At 33.9% G+C, this 21,381-nt stretch overlaps 1 protein-coding gene across 4 annotated transcripts in view; it reads left to right on the top strand.

Annotated features, from left to right (window-relative positions):
* Atm (ATM serine/threonine kinase) overlaps positions 1 to 21,381 on the top strand; it is a 114,423-nt gene that overhangs the window by 8,723 nt on the left and 84,319 nt on the right. For all 4 annotated transcript variants that reach the window (XM_010610638.3, XM_010610637.3, XM_010610640.3 and 1 more), the window contains exons 5-13: positions 3,915 to 4,079; positions 7,506 to 7,671; positions 9,557 to 9,795; positions 12,539 to 12,702; positions 13,798 to 13,967; positions 17,441 to 17,812; positions 18,372 to 18,566; positions 19,799 to 19,894; positions 20,601 to 20,823. In XM_010610638.3, coding sequence (XP_010608940.1) covers positions 3,915 to 4,079; positions 7,506 to 7,671; positions 9,557 to 9,795; positions 12,539 to 12,702; positions 13,798 to 13,967; positions 17,441 to 17,812; positions 18,372 to 18,566; positions 19,799 to 19,894; positions 20,601 to 20,823 — 1,790 coding nt within the window. The remainder of the gene's footprint in view (positions 1 to 3,914; positions 4,080 to 7,505; positions 7,672 to 9,556; positions 9,796 to 12,538; positions 12,703 to 13,797; positions 13,968 to 17,440; positions 17,813 to 18,371; positions 18,567 to 19,798; positions 19,895 to 20,600; positions 20,824 to 21,381) is intronic.

Genomic DNA, 21,381 nt, shown 5'->3' on the forward strand with positions numbered 1-21,381 from the left:
TTCACTTTCAGTCTATGGGCTTTTTTTTGCACTAGTTGTGTTTCTTGTATACAACATATTGTTGGATTTTGCTTCTTATTCCATTTTGCCAGTCTGTTTCTCTTGATTGGTGAGTTGAGGCCATTGACATTGCTGGTTATAACTGATATGTACTGACTTATTATTGACATGTTATTGGCCTTTTGTTGACTCTTTTTACTTTTTCACCTTCTCTTTTTAATTTCTTGCCTTGCCTATTTGATTTGCTCTGTTGGGCCTCATGGTGTTGTTGCCTTCATTGTCTTTTTCTAGGATCTTGTTTAGAATTGCTTGTAGTGCTGGTTTGGTATTCATATAGTTTCTCAGGTGTTCTTTGTCGTGGAAGTGTCTTATTTCCCCATCCCTTTTGAAAGAGAATTTTGCGGGATACATCAGTCTAGGTTGGAGGTTGTTCTCTTTTAGTACTTGAAATATATCATTCCAGACTCTCCTTGCCCCAAGGGTTTGTGTTGAAAAGTCTGCTGTGATTCTGATGGGCTTTCCTTTGTATGTGATTTGTTTCTTTTCTCTTACTGCTTGTAGTATTTTGTTCTTCTGTTGGGTTTCTGGGATCTTGATTATTATATGTCTAGGTGTAGATTGTTTTTGATCACAGCTAGTTAGAGTCCTATATGCCTCAGTTATCTGAATGTCAAATTCTTCCCCTCTGTTTGGGAAGTTTTCTGTCATTAGTTCTGCGAACAGGTGTTTAAAGTCATTGGTATTTTCTCCTGCTACTTCATGTGTTCCTATCAGTCTTCTTTGCATCATCTAGGAGTTGTTGGATCGATTTCTCATGATCTCTTACTGTTTTTAAGAGACCTCTCTTTTCATGGTCACTGACTGCAGTCTTATCTTCTATATCTGAGAGCCTATCTTCTCATTCTTTTATTCTGTTGCGTACACTTTCAATAGAGTGTTTATTCTCCTGGATATCTGTTTGAATCTGTTTTATGGATTCCATTTCTTTCCTATGTTGGGCGTTTATTTTTTCCATTTCTTTCTTATGCTGGGCCTTCATGGCTTCTATCATGGTCCTGAGCTCATCTATTTTTTTTGTCAGTTTCTGCTCTAGAGTCTCGAGTCGCGACTTCCATTTTGCTCACTATCTCTATGGTTATCTGGGAAATTATTTGTTTTGAATTTTTCTAGAGCCTGATTGATCTGTTTTGTTACTTCCTGTGCTTTGAATTCAGGGTGTCCTGGTGGTTCACTATCGGCCTTTTCATCCTCATTTTCCCTACTGTTTGCCATTGGTGAACTGGAAGTCTGTCCTTGTGTCTTGTTTAAGTGTTTTCTCATTTTAATTTTTGTTGTCGGACTGTCCTTGGTTTAATCTCTGGATTATCACCCAAGTCTTCCTGATATAGTTGTGCCCTAGCTTCTGTGTCTCTAACGACCCACAGACATTCTAGTATATATAATTTTTAATAGTATAGGTTCAAATATTTGGGAGAATTTATGAAACCATAAAATTATAGAATCTCAGAATAGAAAGGGTTGAAGTTAGTATTTCAAATCCTTCTTATTGGCTGTCCTCTGTCCTTATCACTCACATAGAAATATACCTTTGGAGACTTTGTTTTATTTTCGGTCACTCTTAAAATCCTGTCTCCTTTTGTTACTCCTTTTGACTACAGGGGTTGTACACCAAAAGATCATTTTTTCAAAGTGATATCATTTGAGATGTCTGAAGATAGTCATAATATTTCCCCTAAGTTCTCTTCCCAAAGATAAACAGACTTTTTTCGGCTCAAATGAACAAGTTTTTATTTCTCTTTTTTCTTTGTATTATTCAATTTAATTTTATCTCTCAAAATGTGGCACTCAATCTTTTAGCTATATTTTGGTTGGTATAGAGTAGAGCAGGACTTGCCTGTGTTTTGTATAGCTTTACTAATGCTAAGATCATATTCACTTCCTTAACAGATAAAACATACTCTTAACTAACATTGTGCTGTCACTTAAAGAAAAGAAAAAACAGGTCCCTTTTGCTCCCGAGAAGCTGCATATATCTTGAACTTGTATAGTTGATATTTTGATGAATTGATATATTTGAGCCAAAATACAGGATTCTAAGCTTTTGTAAGGAAATGGGCTGTACCCAGTGTTGAAAGCTTAAGAAAAAGCAATTGTTGAGGAACTCATGAGCTTTTTCTGTATACTCTTTGCAGATAAAGATGTGGCTTTATGATACCGACTTTGAGAATTAGGAAAGCCTAGGCTTGGCGTTGTGGGCATGCGTATAGTTCCAGCACTCAGGAGGCTGAGGCAGAAGGATCGCCATGAGTTTGAGGCCATCCAAGGCTACATACTGAGCACAAGGCCAGCCTGAACTGCATAGTGAGACACTATCTAAAAAAAAAAAAATAAAAAAAATAAAAAAAAGAATTAGGAAAGCCCAGATGTTGCTAAACATTTAGGAGAAGTATATAGATTGTTAGTGAATGATACATCTGAATGATATTGGGAGAATTGAGTCTAAAGAACAGTAGTTTAGAAAAATTTCTACTCCTTTGAGACACCAGTTTGTGTGGATAACTACAGGTCCTTGTCAGAAACTTCAGCAGAGACAAAGGAAAGCTACATTGAAATATTCTGTACCTGCTTTTGCCCTGTGTGGTAGCCTTATATACAGATAAATTCTGTATTCTTGGTTAGTAAACATTGGGATCTTTTTATTTTTTGGCACCAGGGATTGAACTCGGGTCCTTGCACTTGCAAGGCAGGCGCTGGAACCACTGAGCTAAATCCCTGGCCCACATTGGGATCTTAATGTGTACTGGTTGATTGAGTGAAAGATACCATGCTAATTTTTAGCCCATCAGAAAAGTTTGTAGATTTCATAATTTTTCCTTCCATCGAAAATATGCCTTCAATTACAAAATAATAATGGAGATCTTGTGTGAAAATGTATCAATATGTTGGTTAATAAGGAAGACTAAAATTAACAATACAGGAACATTTAAGTAGTTTCAAAGTGCCATTTTTACTTAGAACTTACTTTTCTTTAAAATTGGACTTTGTAACTTACAACCTCTATAAAGTTAGAAGCAAAACTAGAGAACTGCTATGTTCTTACCTCACTTCTTCAGCTGTTTATTTCACAAAGTTTAAAGATTGATGGGAATTTAAATGCAAGTCTAGATTTTGATATACTTACTTAGCATTAGTATGCAAAGTAGAATGAAAGAAACAGAAATTAGAACAAAAAACGGAAAAGGCATGGAAAATGAAGAAGTAAGTAAATCCATTAATTTTTTATGTTAACCTGTGTCTCCTTCTGCACAAAGCAATAGCAAATAGAGAATCCAGCTGAGAAAATGTTAAGTTCCATTGGTTTCTCAGAAAAATGCAGGCCATTGTCAGCAATTAAGGCAGGAGGATTGCAAGTTGGAGCCCAGCGTGGGCAACGTAGTGAAGTAGCATGACCCCATCTAAAAAGAAAGCGTAAAAATGGGCTAGGAACGTGGCTCAGTATAAAGATCTTGCTTTCAATTCCCTGTACCATCAAAAAAAAAACAAAAACAAACAAAAAACACAAAACTCTCTGCAGGCAAATTATTTGTCCTTTTAAGGCAATGTTGTGTGTGTGTGTTTTGAGGATCTAACCTAGGGCCTTATTCATGATAGGCAAATGTTCTACAGTTGAACTACACTCCCAGAGCAAAGCTATTAGTAGATGCATGAACATGCCTGTGTTTCCAGTAAAATTGGAGCAAACAAACAGCTCACTGACTTTTGCTCTGAAGTCATGGTTTGCCATTACCTGCTCTGTGAGGAGTTAAGAGTAATTACTCAAATGGAATTATTTAAATTCTTGCCATTCTGTGTGTTCTTAATTTACTTTTGTTAAGAGTTACATGTTTTTGTTTATTTGCTTGATTTTTTAATAGGAGGACCCAGGCTAAAATGTCAAGAGCTCTTAAATTATGTCATGGACACAGTGAAGGATTCATCTAACAGTGTGATTTATGGATCTGATTGCAGCAACATACTACTCAAAGACATTCTTTCTGTGAGGAAATACTGGTGTGAAATATCTCAGCAGCAGTGGCTAGGTATGTCTCCCCCACTCCCCATGACTGGGGATTGAACCCAGGCTCTGCATGATAGGGAAGCACTGTGTCACTGAGCTACATTCCTAGCCTTAGGTATGTCTTGAAGATTGTTGGAATGAAATTTTACCAATTAACATGTTCCTGATACCTTGAGCCACTAGTGGTATATGTATGACTGTCCCATCGGGCAGCTTGTACCTCTGGTGCTACAAATGGATCTAATCACTTTCGTTGGGATTTCTACTAATAGTATAATAAAAAGCTACCCAGTGAGACAGTCATGCATGTACCATTGGTGGTTCACGCCACCTGGCAGCAGGACGTACAAATTACAGCCCATTGTGAATGTGTTAAAGCAGTCAGAGTCTGTTTATATCACCCAGATAACCTCACAGTTTAACATTACTGTAGTGAAATTATATACACAATTTGATTTTTTATTTAGTTATTTTTTGAGACAGGTCTGGCTGTGTAGTCCAGGCTGGCCTCAAACTCAAGTTAATCCTCTTGCCTCAGCCTTCCAAGTCCTGGGATTACAGGCATGTACCACCATGTCTAGCTAAATTTTTATTATGTACCTTCAGGATTATTAAATCATTAATAATATGTGCCTACCATTGGAACCCAAATTACAAATTTGAGAGATTTTATCACTATCCTCAAGGAGTTGGTAGTTCAGTGCCATAAAATAACTCAAGTCAATAAAAAGTTATAATGCCCTACAATAGTGATAGCAAACCTTTTAGAGAACAAGTGCCCAAACTGCAACTCCAGACCCACTTATTTATCACAAAGTCTCAGTGCTGCTCCTGTTCACTGTTATCCACTTTTCAGGTGCTGAGGCGATGCTGGGGCAACTTGGCCTGTCTGCCAACAGAGCAGGTCCTATGTACCTGCTGTGGCACACATGCCATAGGTTTGCCCCTACTGCCATATGATATAGCTATGTTTGGGTGCAATGGGTACACAGAATGTTGTTTAAATTGAACCATGATTAAGTGCAAGAGGAAAAAAGCCAAAATACAGATGTCATTAAAGTGAAAGCATGCCTGTAATCCCAACATTTGGGAGGTGAGGGCAGTCTAGGCTACTGCAAGGCTCTCCTGAACTGTATTAAAAACCCTATCTCAAAAAGAAGGAATTTCATTTTGAAAGGGATGTGATGGACACCGTAACTGTTGTAGGAAGGTAAAAACAATCTGTTAGATTAAGCAGGAAGCAGATTACTGTTTTAGAATAGAGTATGTAGATCCTGTGACTTATCCTTATAGAGAGGTTACTAAGGAAGAATCTAGTAGTATTTTCAGTACTTAGAGACCACAAAGGAAGGAGGTTATGATCAGAGACAAAAACTTAAGTTTATTGATTTTAAAACTGGAGCAATTCTGAGAGTGTAATGGAAAGAGTGGAATTTGCTATTAACATAATTTTAAAAGCCAGGTGTCAAAATCTAATGTACTAGCTCTGAAAATTTAGAAACTCAGTCTTTTTCATTAAGAAATATTTAGGCTCAATTTTGCTAACTAAATTAAAAGACATTTATCTGTATTTTTCATTGCTACTTTATTATTTCAAAATGAGATATATGAGTCACAAAACAATGAATTAATCAGTGCCCTTATCTCTCCATTACACTCTACTACTTCCATGGCAAGCCCTCTGAACTGTTGAAGTAATTTCTTAGGAGTCATTTGGGACTGTTGTCGTTGCTCTGGAACTCGAGGCAGCTTGTGTCCCAACTGGGCCACAAGGTGCCTTGTGACAGCTTTTGGAGAATAAGCCAGTGATATCCAGGATAATTAGTCAGATGTCTCACTAGAGTGGGCTAGTCATATTTAATGAGCTATCACAGGAAAAAACAGAAACAAGGCACTCATTCTCTCAGTCTCTTTGGTCTGATCCTGACATCAAGTATGTTCTCTGAAATCCTGTTCTACTTTTTAAACAAATTATTAATTGTAGTTAGACTTTTTGTCAAATCATTTTTCTAGTTCCCTTCTCTAAAACTTGCTTCTCTAACAAGTTGTTCAAGTTGTTGCTCATAATATGTTTGGTAAGGTTGGTGATTAAAGCCATTGTTATGAATACATTATTTAGGGTAAGTGTTCAAAATAACATAAGATGGTTTAAGATTGAGCCAACATTTCCTTGTAAAAGTTGGAATGAGCTTATTGATTTCTATAAAATATCCTGTTGGAAATTTGGTAGGGATTATATTGAGTCTGTTGAAAAATTTAGCATAAGTGGGCACTACAACAAATGTGGAGCATTCAAAACCACAAATACATCTCTCTCCATTTATGTATATCTCTTGATTTCTTTATTGATGTGTAATTGTCAGCATACAGATTTTGTACTGTTTTGTTAGATTTATACTACAGTGTCTTATAAATTGCACTATTTTAAAAATTTCAGTTTCCCAATTTTTCAATTCTATTATATAGGAATATAATTGTTTTTTTATAATTGGTTTTTATATACTTTGTATTCTAGTGTTTTGTTAAAATCATCTGTTATATCTAGGACTATTTGTAGAATCTGTGGGATTTTTCTGTTTAATAAGGTATGTCATCTATATATATTATTTTTTCCTTAGGTGGATTTTATTTACTGAGAAGAGGATCTCCAGTATTTTTTTTAATTGTAGAAAGAAAACAAAATTTATCTTTTTAAGTGTACAGTTCAGTAGTATTAAGCACATTCACATTGTGATGTAGTCATCTCCTCTCCATAACTTTTTTTCTCTACGTCCATTTACTATGGTCTGGATATAGTGTGTGTTCCCTAAGAGTTTATGTATTGGAGGTTTGATCCTCAGTTTGGCAGTATGAAGATACTGTTACCTTTTAGAGGTAGAATCTAGTGATAGATCATTGGAAGAGGGCCCATGGAGGAATTAAGGTCATTTTCCTAGGTACCTCAAGTAGCTGAAGGTATCCCTCCTTAGGTTGCTTTTGGGACTGGGAAGGTGATGCAGTAGAAGGTATTGTACTTTCTGTAGTTCATATGAGGAATAATGTCTCCTTTTTCTTTGATTAGGAATGTCATGTCTTCTTCCAACATCCATGAAGCTGTCATGCTATTTGTTAGTTTTTAAGCAGAGTAAAATCCAAGAACCTTCATGGTTAATGACATATTTTACAACTATTAATCAAACAGCATAATATACAACCAAAAACTGGAATATTCATTTTATTTTATGCTTTGTTAGGCCTAGATAAAGGAACATAGGCTTAAGTTAAGTTGATTATCTGAGATAAAGCTCTCAAACTGATGTTCCCATACTCTACTGTCGTAGTTGGTACTATTTTAGAGATACAAAATTGAATATTGATAGAATCCTTTTGCTCCATCAAATAAAAATAAATTAGAGTAATTAAAAATAACTAATAAGGTTTTATTTTTATTGTTTCTCTTTTTTTCTAGAATTGTTCGCTGTATACTTCAGGTTGTATCTCAAGCCTTCACAAGACATTAATAGAGTTTTAGTGGCTAGAATAATTCATATTGTGACCAAAGGATGCTGTTCACAAACTGATGGAATAAATTCTAAATCTTTAGATTTTTTTTCTGAGGCTATTCAGTATGCAAGGTAATCTAATCTTGTTTTGTTCTATATTGAAAGTCCATTTGCTCTTCTTGCTGAAACCATGTTTTAGATTCAGTAACTAAAAATACTACTGTTTTAAAAATTATTATTTTATTTCTACAGGTTAAGGAGGCAGTGTGACCATCCAATACATGTATAGTGTGTAATGATTAAATCAAATCCTTCAACATTCAAAAAAAATTGATTAACATGATAATTGTGCATATTCCAGGGGTACAGTGTGATTTTTCAGTACATATAAAAAATATGACCCTTATCTCATTCTGTACAAAAGTAAGCTGAAAATGAAGACCTAAATGTTAGACCTGAAAGTGTGAATTAAGAGAAGAAAACAGGGAAAATACTTTTAAGACATTGGTATAAGCAGTGATTCTTTGGATAATTTTTAGATTTTTTGGGGTAAGATCCTAAAATGCACAGGCAACAGAAGCAAAAACAGACAAAGTGAACTACCTAAACTAAGAAACATTGCGAAGGAAACAACAGAATGAAGAGACAACCTTCAAAATTAGGAAAAATTTTGCCAACTATTCACTTGTCAATAGACTAATATCTAGTATAAAAGAATTTTAAAAACTCAGAAACAAAGAAACCATACTCTAGTTTTAAAATCAAACAAAAGATATGAATTAGACATTTCTTCAAAGATAAATTTTAGATGGCCAGCAAATTTGTGAAAGAATGCTTAGCCTCTTTCATTGGGGAAATGAAGGTCAGTGCCATAATATGATATCACTTCACTTCAATTAGAATTTTTAACAATACATAAAATAGGAATAGGGATGAGTTTAGTAATAGTGCTTGCGTAGCCTGTGCATTTCATCCTTAGAACTGCAAACAAAATAAAATAAACCAACAAATACAAGGATTTGGAGAAAAGTGGGAATGCAAAATACTGCCTTTTAAAAAGATAATTATAGGGGCTGGGGATTTAGTTCATTGGCGCCCATGCCTCCCTCACGAGCACAAAGTCCTGAGTTTGAATCCTAGTACCAAAAAAAAAAAAAAAAGGATTATTATAGTAGTCCTGCACACCTTGGATTCAAGCCAGTATACAGAACACTGTTATATTCTGAGGTTAAGTGTGTCCTGCTATTCTAATAAATAAGAAAATTAAAATGGTCAAGGATTTAGTTCAGTGGTTCCAGTGCCTGCCTTGGAAGCACAAGGACCTGAGTTCAATCCCCGGTACCAAAAAAAAAAAAAGAAAGTTAGTTAAAGATCCTCTAATTTAATTTTCTCCATTTTGAAGATAGATGTAATTAATATACTTAGAGTAAAATAAGAATATATTTTGAAAGTATTAAGATCATTTGCATAGTATTACCTAGTTTAAAGTGTGAGCTGGGCTTGGTGGCACATGCCTATAATCCCAGCACTTGGGAGGCTGAGGTAGGAGGATCTTTGTGAGACTGGCCTGGGATTCATAATAAGTTCTAGGTCAGTCTCAACTACATAGTGAGACCTGTCTCAAAAAAAAAACAAAAATAAATACATAAGTAAATAAATAAAGTGGGAAATATTTTATAAATGGTTTTTTGGTGTTACAAATTGTTTTCTGTATTTATAGGCAGTGTTTCAAAAGTAGGGAGAGCTAACAGTAGTCTCTTAGGGCCAAATAAGAACTAAATATTTATTGTTATGTAGTACTGCTGTGATTTTTTTTTTCTTGATAGGTTTCTGATTGAAATGTAGATTTTTTTTTTTTTTTTTTTTTTTTTGGTATTTGGGATCGAACTCGGGACCTTACACTTGAACAGCAGGCAGCAGAACCACTGAGCTAAATCCCCAGCTCGAAATGTAAATTTTTTTTTTTCCTGCAGCATGTACTCCCAATACACCAAGTTGAACTTGTTTTTTGTTGCAGACAAGAAAAAAAATCTGCTGGCCTAAATTATATCTTGGCAGCTCTTATTATCTTTCTCAAGACTTTGGCTGTCAATTTTCGAATGCGAGTGTGTGAATTAGGAGATGAAATTCTTCCTACCTTATTGTATATTTGGACTCAACATATACTTAATGATTCCTTAAAAGGAGTAATTATTGAGTTATTTCAGCTGCAAATCTCTATCCATCATCCAAAGGGAGCCAAAACCCATGAAAAAGGTATAAAGTTTTTATTATTTTGAATTTGCTTCATTAAAACATACAGGCTTAAGTATGACACCGGTGTTCTGTAGGAATATATGATCCTCCTCTGAATTGCTCTGCTTGATATGTTGTTACTCATAATATTCTTCATGAATTTATATAATTTAAGTGAGTAGTAGCAAATTACATCATGCTTTTCCATTTGTTTGAGACAGTGTTAGGTATCATGAGAAATAAAAACATGAGACATTGCTTGTGACTACTAGTAGCTGATTATACATTAATAATTACTTTAGTAAAAGGTGACACTATAGGGCAAAATGATTTAGAGAAAACAAGATCTTGTTTATCTGCATATTGCTTTTTATTAGAAAATAAAATATGACCAGGGATTTAGCTCAGTGGCACTGTGCCTGCCTCACAAGCACAGGGTCCTGAGTTCAATCCCCAGTAACAAAATGAAAACAGATGGACTGAAGGCAGCCAGTCAGATCATTCAGTTACTGAGGAGATTATGTGCATATTATTTTCTTAGGAATGTAAGGTATAAAGGGGACAACTGCTGCCTTGCCTTTCACAATTGCTGTGCTACTCCAGGCCCTTTGAAAAACCAGAAATGAATCTATTGTCCTGCCCAATTCCTTTGCATTTTTTTTTTTTTACCTAGAATGTAATGATCAGATGGTGGGATTCTCTTCAGTAGAGCAGAGCTTCATGGGGTGGAACTGAAGCTAAATGAACTCTTTAATGCTCTATGATTGCCTTTGGACTAGTACAATCTTTTGGACCAAATTATTATGGCTAATGTAATGACCTTATTAAGACAGCATGCCACATTGAGTAGTAAGTGCTACAGTGGAGGAAAACTGTTGTAGCCATTTTTAATTAAAAGTGGCTGTGTGTATTTCATGGACTGTTGCAGTTTATATATTTAGGTATCTGTGTAGCCTGTGCAAATAGTGTAACTCAGAAAAAATAATAGTGTTTAATAGTGTTTCATGTTTCATGTACCTCTCACGAGTGCAGATCAGGCGTTTTAGCAGATGGCATATGTTTAGGGTTTTGTTTTTTTTTTCTCTTTTCTTTTTTTTGGTACCGGGGATCAAACTTGCGTCCTTGCACTTGCAAGGCAGGCCACCGAACCTGAGCTAAATCCCTGGCTAGGGTTTTAGTTAACTGCATATTTATAGTGAATTGAATATAGAAAAATGTTCATTATAGAATCGAGGTAGTAGGGATCAGTTTGCTGTACAACTTTAAATTTTTCTCTTAAGTTTGAACTTTTTAATGCAGAACCTGGAAAAGCTGTTGCTGCTATTGATGCATAACATACTGCTATTATTGGTCTTTTTATACAAATATGACTATATATATACATACTGTATATAATTTGAATTTTTGGAAACTTTAACTGTGCTGTCAACTTTGGAGAAAGTTATCCCAATTTACTGTGTTGAGTTGGCATTGTACAGAAATTGATAGCCATATTGGTCTAGAAATGTTAATTTTTTAAATTTAAATTTAAATTTATTTATTTTTTCATTTGTACACTGTATTAAATATGTAAGGTCATATCTACATGGGTTTGATTACAGAAACTAATAAAGTATTCTCTAAATGAAAAAAAGAATGAGATAAGACTACAAGAGCAAGAAGCAATTTAAATATGTTCAGGGACCATTTTCATCTTCAGAATTAAGGATTATTTTAATCTTATATCATTGCCTTTTGTCTTTTACTTTCCTTTTTAGTTTTATTTTAGGATTCCCTATTTTTAATGTTCATACAGAGATCTCTTTAACTGAAATACCAAATAGTTTCTCTGGTGTGAAAAACTATAATAGTACATAGGATCCTAATGAGATAATTAATAATGTGAAATAGGAAGTAAAGGGCTAAAGGTGTAGGGAAAGTGGGAAGGGTGGGGGATAGGTAATAAGGGAGAGGAAAAAATATGAGAAACTGAAAAAATGGAAATAAAGTGTTTGTAAATGGGGAGGGGAGGAGGGGGTGAAGGGAGGGCAGGGACAAGGGGAAAAAATGAGAATCAAGACCTATCATGTAAAGGTACAGGATTCCAGTAGTGAATGTAACTGTATTGTATACCTAGATTGTACCAATAAACTCAATAAAAAGAAAAAAAAATACCATTACAGTATCACAAAAAATATATTGAATTAAAAATTGGAAGGATGATGAGGCTGCCGGAAAAGCTAATACAGATTCAGCTTATATTAATATATTTTATGCTACCCTGTTTGTCCAAATTAATAGCCCTGTTGTTCCCCTATAATGATCAGACCACCACTGTAGTAGTCTGTCTCCAGACTGTAAAGTCAGCATAATTGACCTGAGTGTGTTAACGTAAAAACTTGGAGTGATGAGATAACATGTCATGTATGCACTAGTTGAAGGATTGGGTGATATTTTTCTCCTAGACCAGTAATAAAAATACATACAAAGAAGTTGTTCTTTATGTAAAAAAGGAAACAAATTTGCTTTAGGGGACAGAATAAATTAGAAAAAGATGAATTTCAGATCAGAAGACATTTATAGCAAATAGAGGTTAACTGAAGTGCATAGTGGACATTGTTATGAATTAGATATGTCAAAGATAGTGACAGAAGAGGCATTAGTACTGAATAGGTTACAACAAATTTCTAATGTTGCTGTATCCTCATAGTTGAGTAACTGTGGGGGTTGGCAGTACAAATGGAGTACTTATGTAAATAACCTTTTAATTTTTCTTGGATTATAGGTGCTTATAAGTCAACAAAATGGCAAAGTATCTTGTACAGCCTATATGATCTGCTAGTGAATGAGATAAGTCATATAGGAAGTCGAGGGAAATACTCTGCAGGATTTCGTAACATTGCTGTGAAAGAAAATTTGATTGAATTGATGGCAGATATTTGTCACCAGGTATAGTTGGTGTCACATTTTGAGATTTCCTATTAATTTTTCTTTGCTGGGCTTTAAAAACCTTGGTTATCATTGAAAACTTAAAAATTACTCTATAGATTTAACTGTTCCTATCAAAATACACATCTTTGGAATTATTCTTTTAAAACTTTTTTTTAATGTAACTTTTGCACATATGGACTAATGAACACTAATAGTGAAATTCGCATACTAAAGTACAACTAATTGATTTTTTTTTTTGGACAGGGTCTTGCTATGTAGTTCAGGCTGGTCTTGAGTTCATTATGTAGCTCAGCCTGGTCTTGAACTTACAACAGTCCTTCTGTCTCAGCTTTCTGAGTGCTGGAATTACAGTTGTGCATTACCGTGCCCGGCTAACTAATTGAGTTTTAGTATTTTTACTTTTTTTTTTATTGTACTGGGGTTTTCAAACTCAGGTCCTTGTGCTTGCGAGGCAGGCACCAGAACCACTGAGCTAAATCCCTGGCCCATATTTTTACTGTTTTAAAAGCATTGCCACTATCTAATTCTAGAACACTTATCTCCAAATGAAACCTCATACCTATGAGCAGTCTCAGTTCTCTATTTCACTTAGCCTCTGACATCTACCTACTCATATACTTCCAATCTCTGTAGATTTGCCTATTTTGGATTTCACAGACATGTTATCATATGACATGTGCTCTTTTGTGTCTGGCTTCCTTCTTTTGGCATAATGTACCATGAATCAGTTTGTAATTCTTTTTTATGACTGAATACTATTTAACATCATGGATGGTAATTTCATTTTGTTCAGTATGTTATTAATGATAAATTTAAAATTTAATACCTCTCAGAATATAGATTTGTGCTATACTTTTAGATTTTTTTGCTACTTTCAGTTGATGTCCTCAGGAAATAAAACATTTCTTGATAATACTTGCTTTCCAAGAATATCACTGTTAGGCAAAATATTTGTTTCCTATAATGTTATTATATTTTTATATTTCTGCAGCTTACTCCTCTTGCTTAGTGAGTTTTCTTCATCTTTATTTGAGAATTGCTTAACTATTAGAAAACACCAGTTACTAACACAGATTTATTTCTGTTTTACAGATTTTTGATGAAGATACCAGGTCCTTGGAGATTTCTCAGTTTTACACTACTACACAAAGAGAATCTAATGATTATAGTGTACCTTGCAAAAGAAGAAAAATAGAAGTAGGCTGGGAAGTAATAAAAGATTATCTTCAGAAGTTACAGAATGATTTTGATCTTGTGCCTTGGTAAAATGTTATCTTTTTCTCACTTACTGTCATTTTAGTCTGATTTTATTTTTCCTCAGCAAACTTCCAATAGAATCATTTCATCTTATTGTCCATATAATTCATCTTCTTAGCTCTAAGTCATTTATCTATTCCCAAACCATTTACTAGCAAAGGGAAATGTAGTTGTGAGGTAAATCATTAATATAGCTCATCTTCTGAGACCGTTTCTTAAATATATAGGCATAGCATTCAGGAAGAGAGACTGATTGTATAATGGACAATCAGTAGTTTCTATGTTAAAAATTCATTTCAAAAGGAAAAAATTTTAACCAGCTTAGAACCTTTCTATAGACTTAGGTTGGGAAATGTTAAAAATAGCCTTCAAAAATCACAGAATAATTTTAATCTTATGCCATGATAATAGGTTATTTTTCTTATTTCTTGACTTTATTTTCATATAGTATTCCTAGATGGTTAAATAATTAAACAGATTATGTAATTTGTAGAATCAAAAAGTCTTGGGTATAAGGATCTTTGAATTTATCCAACTCAGCCTATTTGCTTTACTGAAAAAGAAAAACCCAGTAACATTAAGCAATAAGCCTAAGGACATTTAGAAATTTATAGTCACACTTGTGATCAGTACTCTTCATTTTTAATATGTTGATGAAATGTTTAAGTATTGTACATTATTTTGATATGTATTGCTTAAGCTCATGTTTATTTTACATAGTTTAGGGTACCTATTTCAAGTTCTTCAGTTTTATCTATTCAGTCAAAAGTCATTCATTGAAAATCTGTGTGCTGTGCATTAAGGATACAGAAATGCATAACAAGGTTCCTGGTTTTTTTTTTGGTACCTGAGATCAATCTTGGGACCTTGTTCTTGTGAGGCAGGTGGTGGAACCACTGAGGTAAATCCCTGGCCCACAGGGTTCCTGTTCTTAAGTAGGACATGTGCTAGGGATATCACAGCAAATACTTATTCAGTTGACTGAATTAATGTCAAGGAAAAACATTTTTTTCAATTTTTATTTTTTATTAGTACATGTTTGCAGTACATGATGATTACATTCCTCATGGGGAATTGGTACATGTACCTAACACATCTTAATTAGTTTTTCATCTTCATTCCTTCTTTCTGCTCCCTCCATTTCTTGGTCCCCTTCCCATCTGCAAAAGATCTCTCTCCCTACTTCCTATTATCTGCCTTTTATTTTGTATTTCTCATAGAAGAGAATCCATATGATATTTAATCTTCTATGTCTAATTTATTTCATTTAACATTATAGTGTCAAGATTCATCATTTTACTACAAATGATTCAAGTTTATACTTTTTTATGGCAGAGTGTATAAATGCCAAATATATTTTATCTATTCATCAGTGATGGATATATAAACCACTTCTAAGATTTAGCTATTATGGAATTGTGCTGGCATAAACATGGATGTACATGTACCAGTGTAATATAATGTCTTGAACTCTTCTAAGAAGATACCTAGAAGGGGAATAGCTGGGTTGAATGGAATTTCTATTTTTAGTTCTGTGAGGAATCTCCATACTGACTTCCATAATGGTCATATGAGTTTACATTCCCACCAACAATGTAGAAGGGTACCTTTTCCCCTGTAGCCTCTCCTGCACTTGCTAATGCAGTATTTTACTTTTTCTTTTTTTGTAAGGCAGGGACTCTGTATTTCATTCTGTTCTTAAACTCACTGTGTAGCTCAGGCTGGCCTTGAATTTACAGTAATCTTCCCGCATCAGCTTCCCAAGTGCTGGAATTACAGGCTTGCAGCACCATTCCTGCCTACTATTTGATTACTTCGTGATGGCTATTCTTTCTGGTATAAGGTGGAATCTCAGTGTTTTTTAATTTTCATTTCTATAATGACCAGAGATATTGAATATTTTTTCATATATTGATTGGCCATTTGTATCATACTTCAGTGAAGTATATATTCAGTTCAATTGCCCATTTTTTTTTTGTTGTTGTTTGTTTGTTTGTTTGTTGGCACCAGGGATCGAACTCAGGATCTTATACTTGCGAGGCAGGCAGTGGAACCACTGAGCTAAATCCCTTGGCTCTCAATTGCCCATTTTTTGATTGGGTCTTTCATTTTGGTTGGGGTCTAGCTTTTTTTATTTTTAAATTCTGTATATATTTTAGATATCAGTACTCTGCCTGAGTAATAGTTGGCAAAAAATTTTTCCTATCTATAGGTTGTCTTTTCACTCTTTTTTTTTCTTCTGCTATGAAGAAACTTAAAATTTGATATAATCCCATTTGTTGATTTTTGACGTTTCTTGTGTAATTAGGGTTCTGTTCAGAAAGTCTTTACCTGTGCCTATCTTTTTAAGACTTACTTATTTTCACTTTCACAGATTGTTTCTGTTAAAAAAAAATTTTTTTTAATTGTCCTCTTGTAGAGGAACATTTTTGGTGACTTCTGAAGAGCAGGAATGGATTGGATATGGTGGTACAAGCCTGTAGTTTCAAAGTATATTACTTTCCTGTTTCAAGGACAAAATACCCAGTACTCAAAACTTGAAGGAGGAAAGGTTAATTTTGGCTCATGGTTTTTGTTGGTTCAGTCCATAGTTAGCTGGCTTCGGTGTAGAAATGGTATGGTGGAAGGGTATGGCAGAAGCAAGCTGCTCAACTCTTGGTGACCTTGAAGAAATAACAAAGGAAGGGTGGAGCTGGGAACAAGAACACATCTCTCTAGAGCTCACCTCCAGTTATCTACTTTCAACCAGGCCTTATATCTTATAAGCACATTCATGTATAAACTCATCAATGAACTTATCTACTGATGAGTATAGTGCCCCAAAGATTCAGTCACCTAAAAGCCCCACCTTCAAACATGTGAGACATTTGGGGGAACATTTTAGATTTAAATCATGATGTCCAGTTCTTGAGAGGCAAAAGCAAGAGGATTTCAAGCTTGAGGTTAGCTTGGGCAGTGAGACCTTGCTTTAAAATAGTTGCAATTCCGGCTGGGGATTTAGCTTAGCGCATAGCACCTACCTGGCAAGTGCAAGGTCCTGAGTTTGATCTCTGGTACCAAAAAAAAAAAGTTGAAATTTGAGGGTAGCTCACGGGTGGAATGCTTATCTAGAATGTGCAATGGCTTGGAGTCAATCCCAGTACTGAAAAAAGAGCAAACCAACAACAAAACACCAAATGGGAATAAGCAAGGTAAGTCAGAAGTAGAATATCTCTAATTTAGTTATTTGTTTAAAAGAAATGAAATTGCTTACTCAGATAACCAAAATGTTATCAATCTTGCCATTTTAGGAAATAGGACCTAATAAATATTAACCATTTTATTTTGAGAACTACATAGAAAATCATGGTGGTTATGCTTTAATAAATTAAAACATTTTAATTAAAATGTAGGTCATTATGTTTATTTATGTATTTTCTTTTAGCTTGCTAAGGGAATTGAAAATTTTTTAATTACTCATCCTCCCTTTTTCTTTTAGGCTGCAAATTATAACCCAGTTAATATCTAAGTATCCTGCAAGTTTACCTAACTATGAGCTGTGTCCGTTACTGATGATACTATACCAGCTTCTACCTCAGCAGCGATGTGGAGAACGCACGCCATATGTGTTACGTTGTCTTACAGAAATTGCATTGTGTCAAGGCAAGAAAACAAACCTGGAAAGCTCTCAAAAGTCAGATTTATCAAAACTCTGGATTAAAGTTTGGTCTGTTACATTTCGTGGTATCAATTCTGTACAAATCCAAACTGAAAACTTTGGCTTGCTTGGAGCCATTATTCAAGGTAGTTTAGTTGAAGTTGACAGAGAATTCTGGAAGTTATTTACTGGGTCAGCCTGCAAACCTTCAAGGTAAGTATGGACACACCACACCACACACACACATATATAATCTCTTGATTATTTTCATAGTTTGTTATTTTAGTTAAGAATGTTAACTTCAGTTCTATTTCTGGTGCATTTGTTGTTTGGCCTGGAAGAATTGATATATTTTAAAATATGAATTAATTTCAAATGTGGACATATTAGGCCAGTTTTAAAGATTTTTAAAAAGAGTTTATAGAGCTTAAATTTTCTTTATCTCTAAATTATAATCATTTGTTACTCATAAGCCTTTTAAAAAAATTTTTTAGTACTGTCTACTGTTACTGCAAGTTTTCAATTAAGAGTCTGCTCAAATATAACCAGGTTTTTTTTTTTTTTTTTTGCAACTTCTGTTCACTAAATGTATATGGCTGCCATGGTCCTGAGAATTGTAGGCAATGTTAAATAAACTAGTCAAAATCACTGTCCTCTGAGAGCTTTTTTTTTTTAATTTGGCGGTCCTAGGGACCTAACCCAGGGCCTTTAGCTTGAGCTACCTCCCAGTTCTGAGAGCTTCCTTTTAAGTTGTCTTTTATTTCTTTTATAGTTCTGTAGTATGCTGTTTGACTTTGGCACTGACCATCTGTGTAATTCCAGAAGTATTAAAAACAAGAACAGAGCAAAATGTATGTGAAGTAAATAGAAGTTTTTCTTTAAAGGAGTCGATAATGAGATGGCTCTTATTCCATCAGTCAGAGGATGACTTAGAAGACAGTAAAGAGCTCCCTCCAATTCTTCAGAGGTATTTTAATTACCATAGTTTCCATTGTTTTATAAAGCATTCTCCACTTTTATGATTCCAGCTGACTTTATTGTCCAATGATAATACAGGATTGTTCAGAGTTAACTCTAAACATTGTCTTTTGTTTTTCCAGTGCTCTGTCTTAGTGGGTGGGTCATTTCTGACATAAAAAGGTAGCCTCATTCTGAGAATATGGGGGATGTGGATAAAGTATACATAAAACATGTAATTTGTAAAACTAACTGATACATATAAATTATACCTGTTTATGTGGTATTATGTAGTATTTTGATACATACATACTTTGCATAGTGTTCAAGTCAGGGTTAACATATCTGTCTCAAAACAATTATTTTTTTTTCAGCTTTAATTGAGTTTATTGGTACATTTTAGGTACACAGTACAGTTACATTCATTTTTGGGATCTTGTACTTCTACATGACAGGTCTTCGTTCTCATTTTTTCCTGCCCTCCCTTCACCCCCTCCTCCCCTCCCCATCTATAAGCACTTTATTTCCATCTTTTCTTTATCATCTTTAAACAATTATTACTTGGTCTTAAACACGTCCAAAATCCTGTATTCTCTTTTAAAAATACAAATACAATACCTTAACTTTCTCTTTACTCCTCTTACTATGCAGTACATCAGAACTTCTTTTTCCTATCTAACTATAAATTAATTCCAGTTAATCTTCTCAGTGGACATAACTCTTTGAGCATTTTGTTCCTTTGTGATCATCTGTAAATAGTTCCATTATCTGTTTCAAGACTCAGGCAGATCTTTAATCCATAATTGTAATGAGTATATTCTGGATGAAATTTGTTTAATTAATAAGATTAGAAAAACCAAAGAAAGACAAAATAGTACCTAGGCACTAGGATTAGGAACAGAGCAGCTCACTCACTTAACCTTTCCATAGATGATAATAGACAGAAAATGACTGGAGTGTAGACCTCTGAATCCTAGTGCTTTTGTTTTAATTTCATAACATTTTGTTAATTTCACAAATGACCTTTAAAAATTAGACATTATTCTTCTAAGAGTAGTAATATGATGTGTATATCCTCTTTATATTGTCCTTATGAGATATAGAGAGATTCAGTACAAATGCAAGCCGGCTTAATGTAGGGTCCAAATTCTAGAGGTTAAGATTTATGGCCAGGGTTATTAAAATGATTTATTGTCTTCTAAGTGAAGCTTTTCTTTTCTGTTTTTTTGTTTTTCTTTTTAGTAATTTTCCTCATCTCATACTAGAGAAAATTCTTGTGAGTCTCACTATGAAAAACTGTAAAGCTGCAATGAATTTTTTCCAGAGTGTGTCAGAATGGTATGTTATCTAATAGAGTTCTGTGATATTTTAAGATACAGCTATAATTATGGGTATAATTTTAGCAGAGTAGTATATTAATAATTATGCATCTTAATAATTATAACATTGAGTAAAACAAAAACTCAGCTGTTAGGGAAAAGTTCTTGTAATTCAGCTATTAAAATCTAGTCTATAATTTTAGGTCAAGGTTACTATGTTTTAATAGTGTGTGTAGTATAACATAAGTGTCAGTAGAAAACATCAAATAATTTTGATGAGAAATTAGGAACATATTTTATGCAAAATGAATTCTTAGGTGTAACCATTTAATATTTTAAGTAAAATTTGACTTTTAGCTTTAAAACTAATAATTGAAAACAAAAATCAATCTAAAATGCAGTTTTAGATGATTGACTTAGAGACATGTTTAGTCACTGAAAGTGACTCACTGGCACGAATATTCCTCATCTTAAAAGGGCTATAAGATGAAAAGAAATTCTGCATTATGAAGAAAACACAGGTGACAAGAATATTTCTTAAAATGTTATTAACATTTATGTTTGGTGTTATTGTTTTATTACTTTCTGAATTTGTCTTTGAAATTGTAACTGGCATTTCTTTTGTATACCTGTTAGTAAATTTGCTACTGTTAATGTTTTCATATGTAATTGTTTATATATGGAGATAAGATATTTTGATTACAAAGATCTCAACTCCCTTAAAGTGAACATCACCAAAAAGATAAAGAAGAGCTTTCATTCTCAGAAGTTGAAGAACTATTTCTTCAGACGACTTTTGACAAGATGGATTTTTTAAGCATTGTGAAACAATGTGCTATAGAAAAGTGTCAGTCCAATATTGGCTTTTCTGTCCACCAAAATCTCAAGGAATCGTTGAATCGCTATCTTTTGGGATTATCAGAACAACTTCTAAACAATTCATCTGAGGTAAGATTTTAAAGAATTGGTGCCTATATTTGATTTCACTTTGATAAAACTAACAGAAGGGAAGGAGTTAACGGGACAGGAAAGGTGCTAAGAATGGTAATAATCTTGGTTTTGAAAACCAAATGGTAATCTTTGTCAATAAATAAGAAAATGTTAACATGAAAAAAGGAAAACTGAAGAATAATTTTGAGTGTGTGTTCTGGTAACAGAAATTCTGGTAGACTTTATAAAAAATTGTTTGAGTTAGTGGTGAATAATACAGGTTTGAAGATAGGAATTATGTGATAAACTCTCAGTACAAATTAGGAGGTGTTACATACAGTAAAAGCAAAAGGTGCAATTTTTAAAAAATCTAGCAGAGTTAGGTGGAATTTGAAGAGGAAAGTGAATAACAAGTATAATAAACTGACTAGGAATTACCTAATTATTAGAGGCCATCTTGGAATTTCTCATATGTTCTTTGGTATCATAAAAATCACAAATTCATGTGTGCTATTATCTTGTAAAAACTTGTATTTCTTTCAACATGTAGTGTCTTTCTAGCTACTTCTATGTATT

Source organism: Fukomys damarensis, unplaced genomic scaffold (genome assembly GCF_012274545.1).
Source record: "Fukomys damarensis isolate Sample0158 unplaced genomic scaffold, DMR_v1.0_HiC HiC_scaffold_16, whole genome shotgun sequence".
In the NCBI taxonomy this organism is placed as follows: Eukaryota; Metazoa; Chordata; class Mammalia; order Rodentia; family Bathyergidae; genus Fukomys; species Fukomys damarensis.